The 16,926-nt window shown below is 36.3% G+C and overlaps 1 protein-coding gene across 1 annotated transcript in view; it reads left to right on the forward strand.

Moving 5' to 3' along the window:
* The first annotated feature begins 533 nt into the window (after positions 1-533).
* LOC108361549 (uncharacterized) overlaps positions 534-16,926 on the forward strand; it is a 32,210-nt gene continuing 15,817 nt past the window's right edge. Inside the window, exons 1-10 of the mRNA XM_017614184.1 lie at positions 534-1,528; positions 8,966-9,509; positions 9,595-9,933; positions 11,807-11,955; positions 12,050-12,217; positions 12,335-12,633; positions 12,712-13,007; positions 13,276-13,470; positions 13,831-13,888; positions 16,132-16,926. Coding sequence (XP_017469673.1) covers positions 9,072-9,509; positions 9,595-9,933; positions 11,807-11,955; positions 12,050-12,217; positions 12,335-12,633; positions 12,712-13,007; positions 13,276-13,470; positions 13,831-13,888; positions 16,132-16,926 — 2,737 coding nt within the window. The 5' untranslated portion in view covers positions 534-1,528; positions 8,966-9,071. The remainder of the gene's footprint in view (positions 1,529-8,965; positions 9,510-9,594; positions 9,934-11,806; positions 11,956-12,049; positions 12,218-12,334; positions 12,634-12,711; positions 13,008-13,275; positions 13,471-13,830; positions 13,889-16,131) is intronic.

The raw sequence follows: 16,926 nt of genomic DNA on the forward strand, positions 1-16,926 counted from the left end.
ATGTCGGGGACCTATCGTTCATTATTCCTCACTTCCCTTACATACATATTTATTTATCACACATTTTCTGTTTATATTCTTTTATATACATATCTGATGCTTTTTGTGTATGTAGAGCGCTTGTTTGTCGGCGTTTCTATTTGATTTCAGATGCTCGTAATTTTCGCACACATTTTCTGCTTTCTATCCGTAGGCCATATTTTCGTATTCCTGTTCGTTTAGCATTATCCGTATGTATGCTTTGTCAATATTCATTGTGCTGCTCGGCAGAAGGACATTGCTTCCTTGCCGACTCTTGTTTCACTCATTTCGCATATTCCATTGAGTCGTTGCTCGACCGTGCTCCGCTTGGTTTCGTTTCCACTTTGCTTGCTTCGCTCGGTAATTGTGTATGCGTGTGTGTGTGTGTGTCGTTTTCCTGTTTGCATATCCGCCGCCTCCTTTAAACTGTTACATTGCGCGTCTCCGCTCTGATCCTGTGTTTCGTTCTACCGTCGTTCACTCGATTTGGGTTTCGACCGCTTCAGCAACCCCAGCTCGTTTTAGTTTACTCGCTGATCTCAAACACGCCAGAGCCTTACAGACCAGTACTCGTAGTGGGCTTCTAGGCTGCGGGCGTTTGGAACAAAAGAAATAATAAGAATACAAGCGACCGAAATGAAAAAGCACATTCAATTGTGAAAAAAGTGTATGGCAAAAAAATTTGCATAAAAAGAATTTCTAATTGAATTATATGTGGAGTTACGGGCTGTAACGAAAAAAAAGTGAAGTTCAATCAAAGTTTCGCATTTTTAGTGCGCATAAATTTTTACTTGCTATATCTATTAGTATATAGTATGCATGTATGCATTCTGCTTAAAAATCTGTGTATGACTAAATCAAGCTCAATCTTTTTGGGCGACGTTTTGCGCATTTGAAAAAGGTTTGCGGTTTTTACAACTTCAGGAACTACAAGAAAATGTTTTAAAAAATTGTATAACAGTTTTGAAACTTAAAAACAGCAACGTTGCAGCTTTGGAATATCTCGAAAGTGCAAACTCTTGGTGTGTCGTGCAATAGTCTCGCCGAAAACTAAAGCGAAAATTGCAATTTGTGAAAAAAATTAAAAATAAAAATCAACAAAAGGGAAAATTGCACGCAATGCGCTGCACTTGAGCTTCCTCCCACACAGTCATTGGCGCCTACTCAAATCAAAGCGTTGTGCATCATACACACAAAACAATACCAAACCCTACCGTTTGCTGGCGCATACATATCATGCAAAAGTTTTAGTGAAGAAAGCAAAAAAAAAAACAAATTTTTGAAAAAAATGTGCAATAAGCAGCAACAATTGCGCTATTAATATCGGTAGTCGCAGCCAACCAGGCAGCAAGTTTTTAGTTGCAAACAATCACAGCAAGGATTTTTCGCGAAAGCCAGAGCGCGCAGTACTGCAAAAGGATTAACGGAAAAGATTTGCGCAAATTGGAATTGAGTCGATCGCAGCACAAAATTTGCAATATTCGACGCCTGTGAATATGCATTAAAAGTGAGTTTCATAATAAACATTATTTTCTTAGTACTTATATGTATGTTTGAAATCCATGGAGGAAAAATTTGTAAATGAAATAGTTTTTTTTTTGGTGCTGGCCAGATACACGCTCGTCAAAATGTAACTAAAGGTGAAAACCCTACTGGAAAAAAAAATAAAAAAAATTACACCGCCTGGTCTCTGAAATAATCCTGTCATAAATATTCTAAACAAATAAGTTCGCATTTCCAAAAATAAATTACACCCATCCCCACGGAGACGACTTCCTTCTCCCTACTGACATATGTACTACGTATGTCCCATGTGTGTATATTTTAAGTATCCGCCTCATTGGCCCTCTATTAGAACTCGACAACTTGCTTCTCGTTCAGCTCACAGCCCAAATAGCGTTCTCTTTCTCATTGTATAACTCTCCTTTTCTTGCGTATATCTCTATGCTCTCATTTTTTACGTCCGCTCTCGCACACATTGCTATATACACCTATGGCCAAAATGATAGAAACACGACATACATTTTTTTTCCTTGATTAATGCTTGTTAATTTTTTATCAAAGTGTTGCTTATTATTACATGACATATACATAATATACAAATAAAAAATTTCAAAATTTATGCGAAAATTACAAAAGTTTAACAAATTTGCATGTTCAAACATTTTAAAGGGTATTTTTAGAAAAATTCTTGGTATGCAGTTTTATAGCCCATAAAATTTTAGTAAAGTTAAAGTGCAAGTTTAAAGTATCTAAAAAATCCTATTGATTTTTGATTTATTTTCCTGATAGTGTTGTGAAGTTTCTTCCATATAAAAAAAAATAGACGAGCATACTTTGTTTGGAAGAAAACACTGCTAACCAAAAAAAAACTAAAAAATAAAGAATTGCATAAAAGCAACGGGTTATCAAACAGCATTCCAAAGATTATTCTAAAAATTTGTATTAAAAAGTTTGAAGTTTTGATGAAACTTTGTTGAGCATTTTTAATTTTCCTATAAAATTTGATATTTGAATTTTTAAGTTATTTATTTTAAAATGAGCTAAACTTTTATAAAAAATTTACGATCATTAAACAAATAGATAGCTCAAACTGTTCAAAAATAGTTTCCGACCGAGCGTTCTGTTTCGGTTACCGAACGGTTTGGCCATGAAGTTAGGGTTCGGATTCGGTTCGAATTTTGGCCATAATTGGCCGAGAAATTTGGAGACAATTTTTACAAACTATGACTTCTATTTATTTATTTTTTAATGCCTCTGTAGCGTTTCTGGATTTTAATTTTTTTTTTACTTAATTTTTATGGCAATTTTTCATTTTTTCTTGTCGCTTTTAATTACTGCCCGAAGTTTTGATGCCCGATGCAACTTTTGGCTAGTTAAATTTTCAAAATTGTATTGATTAAAGCAATTTGAAAACTTTACTTTTACATTCTTCGCATTGCAGTGAATAAAAGTACCGATTTTTCCATGCTATGTAATTTTTACTCTAAAAAGTTCGGGTTCAGTTCGGTTTCGGCCGAACTTTAAGAAAAAAGTCGAGTGTTTGGTTCGGGTTCGGATTCGGCCAAAAATTAGAGTTCTGTCGGACACTAACCAAAATGTGATCTTATTATTTTGACGACTGTTGTATTCATGCTGCTTCCTCTCTCGTTTGTTTTATTCTCCAATTCCATTTCTTCACATATCCTTTTTTAAATCTATTCACATCCTTCATGAGTATATTTCTTTTTCAAGTAGTGTTTCTGCCGCCACTCGCCATTTCATATTCCCTCTTTGCTTTATTCGTTCTTGGGCTGGCTCTTCTAAGTACAACACTTTTTGTAACGAATTGTTGGCATTGTATCCTTGTTGTTCTTACTGCTGACTGCTGTGAGCACGAGATGACTATGAGCGTGAGCAATTGGGAGCATGATGACGATTCGATATTCACGATGCTTTGAAAACTTGCCAGTTTTTTTTTATTATTATTGAATTTCATCTGAACCTTCTATGCTGGTTAGCATTGTTCTCGTTGTCGTAACTTTTGTTGTAGTTGTTGCCTCCAGTGTTATTGTTGTTTTTGCTCGCCAATCTCATTGGGTGGTTGGTACAGTTTTCTTGGTAAGCTATTTGTCGTTCAATCTGCCTCCTCTATTCATAATTGTCTTCTGCAAACTGCAGTTGCTTGCGCGCGTATGTGTGCGTGTGAATGGCCTGCAAGCAGGTCCAACTTATCAAAAAGGATATGCTTTATGCTTTTATTTTTGATGGCAGTTTGATCAATTTCAGTGCAAAAAAAAAAAAAAAATGTGCGCATTTTTTAATTTTGTGCATTTTTAAGTTTTGGTTAACTGGCAAACGGGAACTTATTCACATAGACTATGAAATCAAAACTCTGTAAATTCTGTGTATCCAAAAACGTTGAAATTATGAAATCTTTTTTGGTTACCCCTCTTCGTTTCTTTTCAAATGTTTAAATTAAATGGAGCGTTGAGAGAGTCATGCAAATCAGATAAAATAATTTAATATATGTACATATACGTACATATGTATGTAGTTGAAAGTTCCAGGGCTCTTAAAGAATCCTTAGTTCTATCTTTGATCATTGGGCCGAAAGTCCAAAAATCTAATATATTTTGAACTTCGAACATACAGATAAAAGTCTAGTTAGTCTAGACTTAACTTAATTTACGTAAGAAATCGTCAATGATTACTCAACACGTCAAATTAGCCAGAAGCGAAAATATTTTGTTTTTGTATTTATCTTTTCAGCTGATGATCACTTTGCCGCCTATAAGCCACATCAAAAAATTCCTAAACAAAAATATATTGCGTTGGCTAATATATTAGGTTAGGTTACGTAAATTAAGTCTAGACTCACTGGGACTTAAAACTAATCAAACGAATATTTCGAAATTTTCGAACATAAAAATATTGCTAAAAATTGTGGTTTTTGCTTGTTTTTAAAATTATGGAATGCATAGCCAGAGTATTTCGTATGCGATTTGCGCTTTTATCTTGTGTCTCAATAATTTATACTACATTATAGAGATGGGCGCTGGATATCGGGACCTGCGGAACCCACGTTACTGATTTCAAATTGGCCGGGATAGGCGGTATTGGGAAGGTCTTAAAATTTTGTGGACGGAACGAGACCAAAATCCTTTCCCGACACTCCCGATAAAACCTCAAGCTCAGAAAATCTTCCTTAGAAACGATGTATGAAATATGCACTTTTTTATGTTTTATTGAGACGAACACGAACAGTAAAGCAAAACAAAATAATCTTAGCTCTAACCCAGCGAACAATTACATAGGAACTTGGACCAAACCAAACAAAAACAAAATAATCGGAAGATGGCAAATCTCTCATTATATTTTATTAACATGTAAAATTAATTTGAAAGACATGTGAATTTTTCTTAGTGATAGATTTCGGGCCCACAGAACCCGCGGTATTTAGTCCCGTGCCCATCTCTACTACATTACCGCCTATTCTTCTTCTTCTGTATTGGCCACTCTTGTCTCCCATATAACGGTAGTTTTCTTTAGGCGGAAAATTAGAATATTATAAATTTTTGGGAAATAGGTGTAGCCAGGCCCACTTATGATTACATGTGTATATCTCGGTAACCGCTTCATCAATTTCTCCTAAATTTGGCACAGTTGTAGATCCTGAAAAAACATACCAACCATCTGAAAAGTTTTAAATTCGGACAATAACCTCGCCCTCTTCCCATATAACAGTAAATAAGAGAAGTACGAAATCTTCTATAGCTCAGTAAATACTGTAGCTAATTTAATCAACAAAGATGTTTGCAATAATTCTTTAGCAAAAATACGTTTATAACAAAATTTTGAAAAATGGGCGTGGCACCGCCTACTTGTAACTATGAATATACGTTTATGTTTATCTCATTAAGTCTAACTGAACTTACTAGCGAAGATGTGTGAAATAGGGATAAAACCACCCCGCTTACCATGTGACGGTAGTTTTCGGAAGCTGAAACAACTTTTTTACTCGTTCAACAAGCTTTGTTACTTTTTCATGTTGTTTATTTTTAAGTTCCTTTACCTTTCATTTAGAGAATTTTGGTGACGAAAATTCATCAAAAAAAGTGTTTTTTTTTCAAAAGCGGTTGCCATCGGCAGACAATGGCAAACCGCCGAGTGTACTTTCCGAGCTTTCTTCGGATATGGGGTAAAAATGTAGATCTCTCCATTTGTGTCACAGCATCAAGGAGCAGAACACGAACTGGAGGAGAAGCTCTCGCAAACACGTAGAAATCGTTCAAGCGCCAAACATAAATTTGTTGGAATCAAATATGAAATATTTTTCATTCCCAAATAACCTGGGATATAATTTTAAAATTAGTCAGGGTTTTCCCTTAGACGGCTGTTTCCAGCTCTCGAGAAAAACGAAAAATTCATATAAAATGACGCACAAGAAAGAAATTTTCTTCTATCAAAATTTCTGAAATCAGTTTGCAGCTCTCAAGAAAAAATTTCTCCTATATTTTTTTTTCAAGCAACAGAAATAATGAAAAATATTTCTGCATTCTAAGCTTAAACTGAAAAAGCCTAGAAAACTTCGAACAACTCAAAAAATTCATTGAGTGGTCAAGATTTTTATGAAATGAAAAAAAAAACGATTTTCGATATTCGAAAAATCAAGATTAAAAAAAACGCCTATAAATATCAAAAAAAATAAAAATTAAAAAATAAAAATAAATAAAAAACCACGGGCGAAACCGGTTTGGAAAACCCGAGTCAATCGCCCTTGTTGAAACGGTAATTTGTTGATATAATTTTTGGCTACAAAATATAGAATATACTGATAATAATTGAACACGTTTTCGAAATATTTCGAGAATCATAAGTTTCTCAAATATTTTTTTATTCGAATACCCTAAGCCGGCTAAAAATAAAGTAAAAAATAAACATTCAGCGCATGCACTTTTGCTAAGTTTTTACCCCAGCTTTTTCTTCAAATTGTGGTCGGCGCCTTAATAAATAAACAAAGTATTTTAAAACGGTCAAATTGCTTCCTTTCCTTGCGTTCAGATACTTTTCAACAATTGAATTAATTTTTCTACTTTTAAATTATATTTTTTTCGCGCATAAATATTGCTTCAAGCAAAATTTTCAAACCTTGTGGCTGGCTGGTTGCACAATACAGATTAACTTAAATTGTTTACTGAAAATCTTTAGTTAGCTGCCGATTGCGAGTTAACTTGTCAGTGTACTTAAGTCGAACAGTTTTTGAACGAAAAACAATTAAAATTTAGCAGCTAGACTTTATATGAAAAGAAGAAATCAAGTATTTAGCTATCGCATACCTGATTACACCTTTTGTATTTTATGAAATAATTCCTCGTATTTAGGAATTCTCCAAAATGTATAGTAGTACACTCGTGAATTCCTCGCAAATTAGTAACCGTTGAACGATTAAGATTATGCCAGCTGACTGGTTTGATGGCTGCATCAATCATTATTAACATAGAAAATAATAGCCGACATGGAACTCTCCTGGTAGGCACTCAAGAAAGAAAGCGGCTGCAGCCAGCTATGTTCGTAGGTAGACGAAGGACTGGGCTGCCATGCACGCCAATAGAGCCTGCTTGGCTGAACTAAAATGTACACATCGTGAGGCACTACGGGCCGTCGTCGAGGAGTGCTTCGCTCTAGTGCGCAGACAATCGCAACACGAATAACAATAACAAATCATGAAAGTACTAACCAGCGTTGCCGCTTTGGTAATTTTTAACCAAAATTGGTAACTTTTTTCTTTATTTATCAAGTTTGGTAATTTGGTAATTTATTTTTCAGTTTGGTAACTTTTTCTATTCGGACTTATGTACATGTCAAATAGGTCAATATAGGATCTGATTCCACATTAGGAAGTGGTCCGTAAGCGTTTCCTTTTATATAAATAACGAGTAATCCCGAAAGTTTCGCAAGACGAAAAGTTGATCCAGCGTTCCTTGGCTGCTAGAATGGTGTGTTCTTTAACAAATCCACCGTGTCCTTTCCTGAAAGATTTTGGGTGGTCCTACCATTCCTTGTCAGTTCGTCAGCTTTTCATTTATCATAATTTTTCCGGCGTACCCGGCAATCATATATATGAATAGAGAATTTTTTTGGTTAAAGGTGTTTCACGTTTTTTCCATACAAAGTATGTCGACAATTTTCTTTTATATGGAGGACACTGCCAGCAAAAAAATTGCCAAAAATCAACGGAATTTTTTAGCCGCTTGAAACTTGCACTTCTTCAGACTAGAATTGAATGTGCTACAAAACTGCATACCAGAATTTTTTCTAAAGATTCTGATTAAAAAGTTTGAAATTTGGGTGAAAAATTGCAAAATTTTTATAATTTTTATACAAAGTTTAAAATCTGAATTTATATGGTGTTTGTTGTATAGCCAGCTAGGCTTTTATAAAAAAATAATAAACATTAAATAAACAAAAGACAAATAGCCAAAACTGGTCAAAATATCGCACTCCTATTATTTTGTGGACAACTGTGTGTACAGGCATAAGCCCTAACTGCCAAAATAACGTAAGCGACATTTTTTCAAATTTTGTTTTTGATGCAGAAAGGCATCTAGATGCTCTAGGGATATTTCTGCATAAAAAGAAAATAAAAATAAAAAATAAGTTGAGTGATTTTTTGTTGAATTTGGTAACTTTTTCAGGTGATTTTGGTAAACAATAAAAAGATTTTGTGGCAACACTGGTACTAACACACCGGTGCAGAACTCATTGGATGAATAATGGTCGGCGAAGGCAACGACACGGTTGGCGGTGGCTTGCAGCTGCTGCTATTATTTTTGGCGATTTTGGTTTTACTTTTTCGACAGTCGAAATACTGCGATGCGATTAGGGCAATGCGGTGCACAAATGTGAAGTGCTCTCCTTTTTCGACAAGAATGTGAATGCGCGCGTGTGTGTGTGTGTGTGTGTGTGTGTGCATGTATTTGGTGTGTCCTTTTTGTAACTGTATTTGGGATGTAGTCCTCGTTTTTATTTCTTTTGTTGCTTCTGTCATAGCTGATTTTCCAGCTGCATACCTACCTAGTATATACAGTATATACATATCTACATACATACATAAGTCATGCACTTGATAAGGTTTTTCCATTTTCAAACAACGAACAGCCAGCGATTCGAGTGAATTGTTGTGTTTTGTTTTTTTTCGTATGCTAGTTGCTATTGCTTCTACAATTTATGTAGGTACTCGTATTTGTGTGTGTGTTTTGAAGTGCGCCTGACCCAGTGTGCATGTGCGCACGGTATGCCCACTTCGTTGGCTTCTTTTACCAATATTTTGAAACAAACTTGTAAGGCTGATTCATATACATACATACATATATAAAATGCGAACAAACGGTTTGACGTTGAAAAAGGTGCCGAAAAAGAAATGTTTTCCTTACCTTTTTCTCTTACCATTTTTCTATTGCAGCTCTTTAAATAGATCAAAACATAACAAAATAACCGTTTTTATAACGGTTATAGCACTTGTTCGAAAAGTATTGCCCTAAGTTCAAACGCAACGCAGCGAAAACAAAATGTCCTCCTCCAATACAGATGTGCCCCGTATTATGGTCTTTCGACCAACTTGGGAAGAGTTCAAAAATTTTCCCAAATACGTGGCCTTCATGGAATCTCAGGGCGCACACAAAGCTGGTTTGGCGAAAGTGGTGCCACCACCAGAATGGGTACCACGTCGAAGTGGTTATGAGGATTTGGATGCGCTCAAAATTACTATACCGGCGCCGATTTGTCAGGTTGTCACCGGCAAACAGGGTCTCTACCAACAAATCAATATACAAAAGAAGCCGCTCACAGTGAAGCAATTCAGTGAGCTAGCATCCACGGAGCGCTATCAAACGCCCAAACATTTTGATTATGAAGATCTCGAGCGTAAATATTGGAAAAATATTACGTATGTGGCGCCGATCTATGGTGCGGATGTTAGTGGTAGCATCACAGATACGGATCAGGATGTAAGTATGCTTAAAAAATTAATAATAATTTGGATCTTCTTATCAACTCATACACAAATGTATGTCACTCACTTATACTCCAAAGAGCTGGAATATAAATCGCCTTGGCACAATTCTCGACTTTGTCAACGAAGATTATGGCATACAAATTGATGGTGTGAATACAGCGTATTTATATTTTGGCATGTGGAAGACCACATTCGCCTGGCATACTGAAGATATGGATCTCTATTCAATAAACTATTTGCACTTTGGCGCACCGAAAACGTGGTATGTCGTGCCACCCGAACACGGTCGCAAATTGGAGAAGGTCGCGAATCAATACTTTCCAGCGAGCTATCAAAATTGCAATGCTTATTTACGGCATAAAATGACATTGATAAGCCCGCAAGTGTTGAAGCAGCACGATGTGCCAGTGAGTAAAGTAAGTGATTTCGCGTGAGATTTTGTTTTTGGTAAAAAACTGGCTTAACTGGAGAAAGGGTGAAAGTGAAAAATTTCATATGTTAAAAAAGTATTTTACTTGAAATATTGATGGAAGTGAAAAAATTTAGATGAATTCAATAATAAAACTAAAATAACCTAAATTCTTAAATTTCCGGTTTACTAGAATCTGAGATATCCAAATTTCCATAAGCTCTAAATGTACTGTTTCGGTAATTCCCTTAAACTGGAAAAAGTGAAAACATTAAAAATATTTTCTATAAATTTTGATAGTACAATAACATTTTCATGTCTTTCCAGGATTTTCATAGTTAGAAGGAAAATTTTGCTTACATTCGGAATAAGTACATTTCAAACTTTTTTCGTTTATGTGAATATGTATGAAACAACTTAAAATACATATAATCCCGAAATATATCCAATTTCGAATATAAAAAGAATTAAAAATTTTTTCGAACATTCAATTATACTAATTTTTTTTTGCGAAAATAATTGCACAATATGTAAAACTGGNGTATTTTACTTGAAATATTGATGGAAGTGAAAAAATTTAGATGAATTCAAAAATAAAACTAAAATAACCTAAATTCTTAAATTTCCGGTTTACTAGAATCTGACATATCCAAATTTCCATAAGCTCTAAATGTGCTGTTTCGGTAATTCCCTTAAACTGGAAAAAGTGAAAACATTAAAAATATTTTCTATAAATTTTGATAGTACAATAACATTTTCGTGTCTTTCCAGGACTTTCATAGTTAGAAGGAAATTTTTGCTTACATTCGGAATAAGTACATTTCAAACCTTTTTCGTTTATGTGAATATGTATGAAACAACTTAAAATACATATAATCCCGAAATATATCCAATTTCGAATATAAAAAGAATTACGAATTTTTTCGAACATTCAATTATACTAATTTTTTTTTTGCGAATTAATTGCACAATATTTAAAACTCATAAACACAATTGCTAAAACGAATTTTCCCAATTAACCTAAGTTCGAAAATTTTCGTATAACTGCTTAAAATTATTTCGAACGTCGAAAAATATTTGAAGCTTAATTCGTTCTTATTTAGAATATATCAACTTAAATTAACAAAAGAAAAATGCTTGTGAACGCTAATTCGAAAGTTTTCGAACATACAAAAATTTCAATATTCTATGCGAAAATATTTGAACAATTTCTGAGAAACGATATCCACAATTGTGAAAACGAACGCAAATTACGAATAAATAGAAGTTCGAAAAATGTCGAACATACAAATACATACGTGAATAGTTGAAGAATAAGTGAAATATGATATCCACAANTAAACACAATTGCTAAAACGAATTTTCCCAATTAACCTAAGTTCGAAAATTTTCGTATAACTGCTTAAAATTATTTCGAACGTCGAAAAATATTTGAAACTTAATTCGTTCTTATTTAGAATACATCAACTTAAATTAACAAAAGAAAAATGCTTGTGAACGCTAATTCGAAAATTTTCGAACATACAAAAATGTCAATATTCTATGCGAAAATATTTGAAAAATTTCTGGGAAACGATATCCACAATTGTGAAAACGAACGCAAATTACGAATAAATAGAAGTTCGAAAAATGTCGAACATACAAATACATACGTGAATAGTTGAAGAATAAGTGAAATATGATATCCACAATTGCCAATAAGTAAATTTAATACCTGCATAGTTGCAAACATAACACAAATTTACAATACATTTTAACAAGACGCTTCCCTTGCTCCAGTTACGTATGCCGTTTTCTATCGAAAAATACATTTATATGTAACTAAGTAAAAAAGAATATACCCATTCTATACACATCCAACTTCATATATGTATGTACAGATAACACAAGAGGCTGGTGAGATAATGATCACATTTCCTTTCGGCTATCATGCGGGCTTCAATCATGGTTTCAATTGTGCCGAATCAACGAATTTTGCCATGGAACGATGGATAGAATATGGAAAACGTGCCGTTCAATGTACCTGCAGGTACGAATTCGCCCACACGCATGCATACATACATAAATACATAAATGAAGTACATAAAAATATAATTAAAAAAAAAAAAATATTTTCCATACAGCAACGACATGGTTAAGATCTCCATGGATACATTTGTGAAACGCTTCCAGCCCGAACGCTATCAGGCGTGGTTGGAGGGCAACGATGTTGGCAGACATCCCGAAGATCCGCCTAGTGTTATAACCGCCGCACCATTGCCCTCACATGTAGATGTTATTTGCAATAAGAAGTAAGTGTATCAGACGCTCATCAAGGCGCATTTCGTGCTTTCGTTCCCTTGCTGTTGGCGCTTTCTAACATTTTTCTCTCTTTTTCAACAACAATCACTGCCAATCGCGGCCCTCAGTTATGGGGCTGACAATTTACCTATGCACGTATTACAAAGAATGAAGAAACAATGCAATCCGACAAAGAAGAAGTCCTTCAAGGAGCGTAATCCAGATTTGAATTTAGAAGAGATCCAACAGAATCCTAATATACCCGATGAAGTTAAGGCTGTGCTAAAAGAGAGTGTACTAACACTGGAAGCTGAGGACGAGGAGCCAGCCATAATCGGCGATGGCGAAGCTGAGGTGTTGAGTCAATTAAGCCCAGCCAATTTGAAAACGAAAAAGGAATTGTTAGACTACATCGATGATGGTACAGGTGGGTGCCATAACTACATATACAATGGCATACAGTTTTTTATATTATTATTTTTTCCCCATAATTATTTCTATTTAGACGAAGACGAGGAGGAGGAGTTCCGTAAACGTCGTCATAAGCGCAAATATCATTCCGACTATGATGACGATTGGTTTGCCAGCAAGAGGCGTGCAAATTCGCGCAATAGCAGCAAAGGTCGCAGTCCGCGCAATAGCAATAAGGATGATCGGTCCATATCCCCGGCGTCATCATCATCGTCATCGTCGCGCGCACGCCGTCAACCATGCACGACGCCCGGCAAAACGCCGCGTAAGACGCCAAATCGTAGAAAGAAAGACAATGGTGCTGCATCCGCCGCAACAACACCTAAAGCCGCTGCAACAACGCCTAAAGCCGCTGCAACTACGCCTAAAGCCGCTGCAACGCCGCCTAAGGGCACTGCAACAACGCCTAAAGCCACCGTAGCAGCGGCTTCTGCAATAGCAGCAGCACCAGAAGCAGTAGCGAACCTGCTAAAGACCGCTGCTGCAGTTTCACAGNAAAGACAATGGTGCTGCATCCGCCGCAACAACACCTAAAGCCGCTGCAACAACGCCTAAAGCCGCTGCAACTACGCCTAAAGCCGCTGCAACGCCGCCTAAGGGCACTGCAACAACGCCTAAAGCCACCGTAGCAGCGGCTTCTGCAGTAGCAGCAGCACCAGAAGCAGTAGCGAACCTGCTAAAGACCGCTGCTGCAGTTTCACAAGCACTGCGCAGTGGGCGAAGTAATGGTATTAATGGCGTCGGCGATGGCAATAGCAACGGCGATGGCGATGGTGATGGCGGCAGCGTGGGCGTGGGCGTCAGTGTCATTGGCAACATCTGCACCAGTGACAACATCAGCGAGAGTTCACCTACGAGTACAACTACTATCAATGAAACGGCAGCTGATGAGGCGCCATCTGTGGCCGTACNAGCACTGCGCAGTGGGCGAAGTAATGGTATTAATGGCGTCGGCGATGGCAATAGCAACGGCGATGGCGATGGTGATGGCGGCAGCGTGGGCGTGGGCGTCAGTGTCATTGGCAACATCTGCACCAGTGACAACATCAGCGAGAGTTCACCTACGAGTACAACTACTATCAATGAAACGGCAGCTGATGAGGCGCCATCTGTGGCCGTACCTGTGGCAGCCGTAGTAGCTGCTGCTGATGAGGCGCCATCTGTGGCCGTACCCGTGGCAGCCGTAGTAGCTGCTGCTGATGCGGCGGGAGGTGAGGCAATTAGCGAGCTAAAGGAGCATACAATATTTATCTCACCTGCAAATGGCTACAGCAGCAAATGAACAAATTCCATCTCTCTCCCATTAAAATGACACAAATCATGCTTTTGTTTTTAACTGCTTTTTATGACTACAATCACATTTATCTATATTTATTGCTTTTTTTTTAATTTTAACAAGCATACATACATACTAGCTAACAANTGCTTTTGTTTTTAACTGCTTTTTATGACTACAATCACATTTATCTATATATTGCTTTTTTTTTAATTTTAACAAGCATACATACATACTAGCTAACAAACATACATACATACATGCGAACAAGGCAAAAAATGATGCGAACGAAACCAGGATATTTGCGCATTTTCGGCTGTATTACAACAAACGCGGCCGAGCATGCGCAACTATTTTTTAATGCAATTTTTTGAAGTCACCACATGCATATGCAGCTTTTCACAACATTTTATTAATTTATTTTTTAATACATTTTATTATATTTTAATGTTTATTTTATATGAGCAATTTTAGAAAATTCATTCTTTATTTTATCTAACGTTTTATCATTTCAAAATAATGTGTACGCTGTAAATATACATACATACGAGCCTTACACATACATACATACACACGAGTGAAATCATATATGAAGAAATTTAATGCCATTATATTAAAATATTTGCAAATGACGCTAGTTCAAAGGCAATTGCGCCAGAAAAAAAGAAGATGAAGAAAGCATATTTTTTATAATTATGAGAAGTTTCCCGTTTCTCTGTTTTGTATCCTATTTTCATTTTTCTGCTTTTATTTTTTTTACATTATCCTAATGGTTTATTAATTTTTTTGGAAACATAATTTTCCACTTTATGATTTTNCGTTTCTCTGTTTTGTATCCTATTTTCATTTTTCTGCTTTTATTTTTTTTTTACATTATCCTAATGGGTTATTAATTTTTTTGGAAACATAATTTTCCACTTTATGATTTTTTTAAGTGATCTCCAATCGAACATATGATTCTCATTTTTTTTTTTGTTGGGTCGCCCACATTTCCTTATAACTCTATAATTCTTAGCAAATTTAGTATGTACTACATATATGTTTGTATCTGCTGTGCATTGTAGCGCGATTGTGTGTTGCGCGCATATGTAGATTTTTCNTTTTTTTTTTTGGGTCGCCCACACTTCCTTATAACTCTATAATTCTTAGCAAATTTAGAATGTACTACATATATGTTTGTATCTGCTGTGCATTGTAGCGCGATTGTGCGCATATGTAGATTTTTTTTTGTAGAACTGATTTGATGATGAATTTGTCAACTTTCTAATTTGTTGATCTCATATGCTCGTCGGAAAAATATACTTTAAGTGTAAGCGAAAACCTTGTTGTTTGGTCTTTTTCTTTCCTATGTGGCCCTTTGGAAGATTTGGCAAAATTTGTTGTTTTTTTTTTTTTTTGGTAATGGATATTTGACAAAATTTCTGCTCATTTCGTTGTTGTTCTAGTTGTGGTTACTTTGTTTGTGGGCCGAAATAGTGATTCGATTCCTTGAACTGACTTCCTCAGCGCTTTCGACCAGAAGTTGTAAATATAACGCCTGTTAGGTTTTGAATATTTAAAGTGACAACATCTACTTAATATGGCTTTGTGTCTTACGCAAATGTTGGTATGAATTCCAATTCGTTGGGCACTTAGTGTATGTACATAAATATAGCAACCGTGTAGTAGCAGTGCGTCTTCGTTATTTAAATTACAGCAATTTCTACACTAAGCAGTTCCCTTTTGAAGGAAACCTGTATTATGTGGATCTTTGCTTGAAATCATATTGGGCTTGTGGATGTGTTGTTGATTGGCAACAGTGTATAAGACGAAAAGTAAATAACACCTAGAATTTCTTCCTCCTTCCACTATACCACTTTTCCTACCCCATCACCATTGCACCCTCATCCTCACTCAATATACATTTCGACTTGCCACGTTTATGAGCGTGTATCTAACCAGCAACAAAAAAAAAACGAGTAAATTAGCAACAGAAAAAAAACATTTTTCATTACATCATTCGAAACCAATAAAATAAAAACAAAAACCAGAATCCTTGTACAAAATTTTACAAACGAAAAAATATAGCGAGATTGTAAAAATTGTACAAAGTAAAATATCCGCTTGAAAATGTGAGTCTTCATGACTTTATCTGCCGATTGTCAAAATTGATTGCATATTTTTGAACGCTTTTTACAGGTAACAGCAACGCAACAGCAACAGCAATTGATTACACTAAAAAATACAAGTCAATACCAGCATCCGTCATACAAGTGGTGCCCCAGCTAAGCAATCAGTTGTATATCGGCAACACAATAACCACCCACAGTTATAACAACAACGATCTACGCTCGTTGCAACCGCCAGTGTTGCATTTTTTGCAACAAACACGTAAATTCGAGGGTAAAATACCAAAAATCAGTCAGCAGCAAGTAAATTTGCAACACTCAGACCTGATCATAATGCCGCCAACAACGAACGCTGCCGCTGGCGCCGCCTCCCCAGCTGTTGCTAACACAACCATAAACGCTACAACAACAGCGACAACATCTAGTCAACAACAACAGCAACAGCTGGATCACGAACAGCAGCAGCATCAGCATCAGCAGCGACCGCAACAGCAGCAGCAAACAATCGTTTATACGACAATGTTACCTGCGGCGAGTACCCTAAATGGCATTGTTGCTGGGCAACAGCAACCACAACAGCAAACACAATACATTACTATACCCGCTTCGTCGGTAGCATCAGGTGGCAACACTACAGACGGCGCTGTCTATCAGCTGCAAAGCGAAATTGTTTGTGATGCGGCAACATATCAACAGCATCAACAGCATCAGCAACAGCAGCAACAACAACAGCGACAGCAACAGCAACAACAGCAGCAGCATGAGCAACAGCAGCAACAACAACAACAACAACAACCGCAGCAATTGACTGCTCAAAGCATCAATGGCAATACAATTGCTGTCACTTCGTCAGCTGCAGCGCAAG

The sequence above is a fragment of the Rhagoletis zephyria genome, unplaced genomic scaffold (assembly GCF_001687245.7).
Source record: "Rhagoletis zephyria isolate East Lansing unplaced genomic scaffold, Rhagoletis_zephyria_1.1 Rzeph_scaffold_00789, whole genome shotgun sequence".
In the NCBI taxonomy this organism is placed as follows: domain Eukaryota; kingdom Metazoa; phylum Arthropoda; class Insecta; order Diptera; family Tephritidae; genus Rhagoletis; species Rhagoletis zephyria.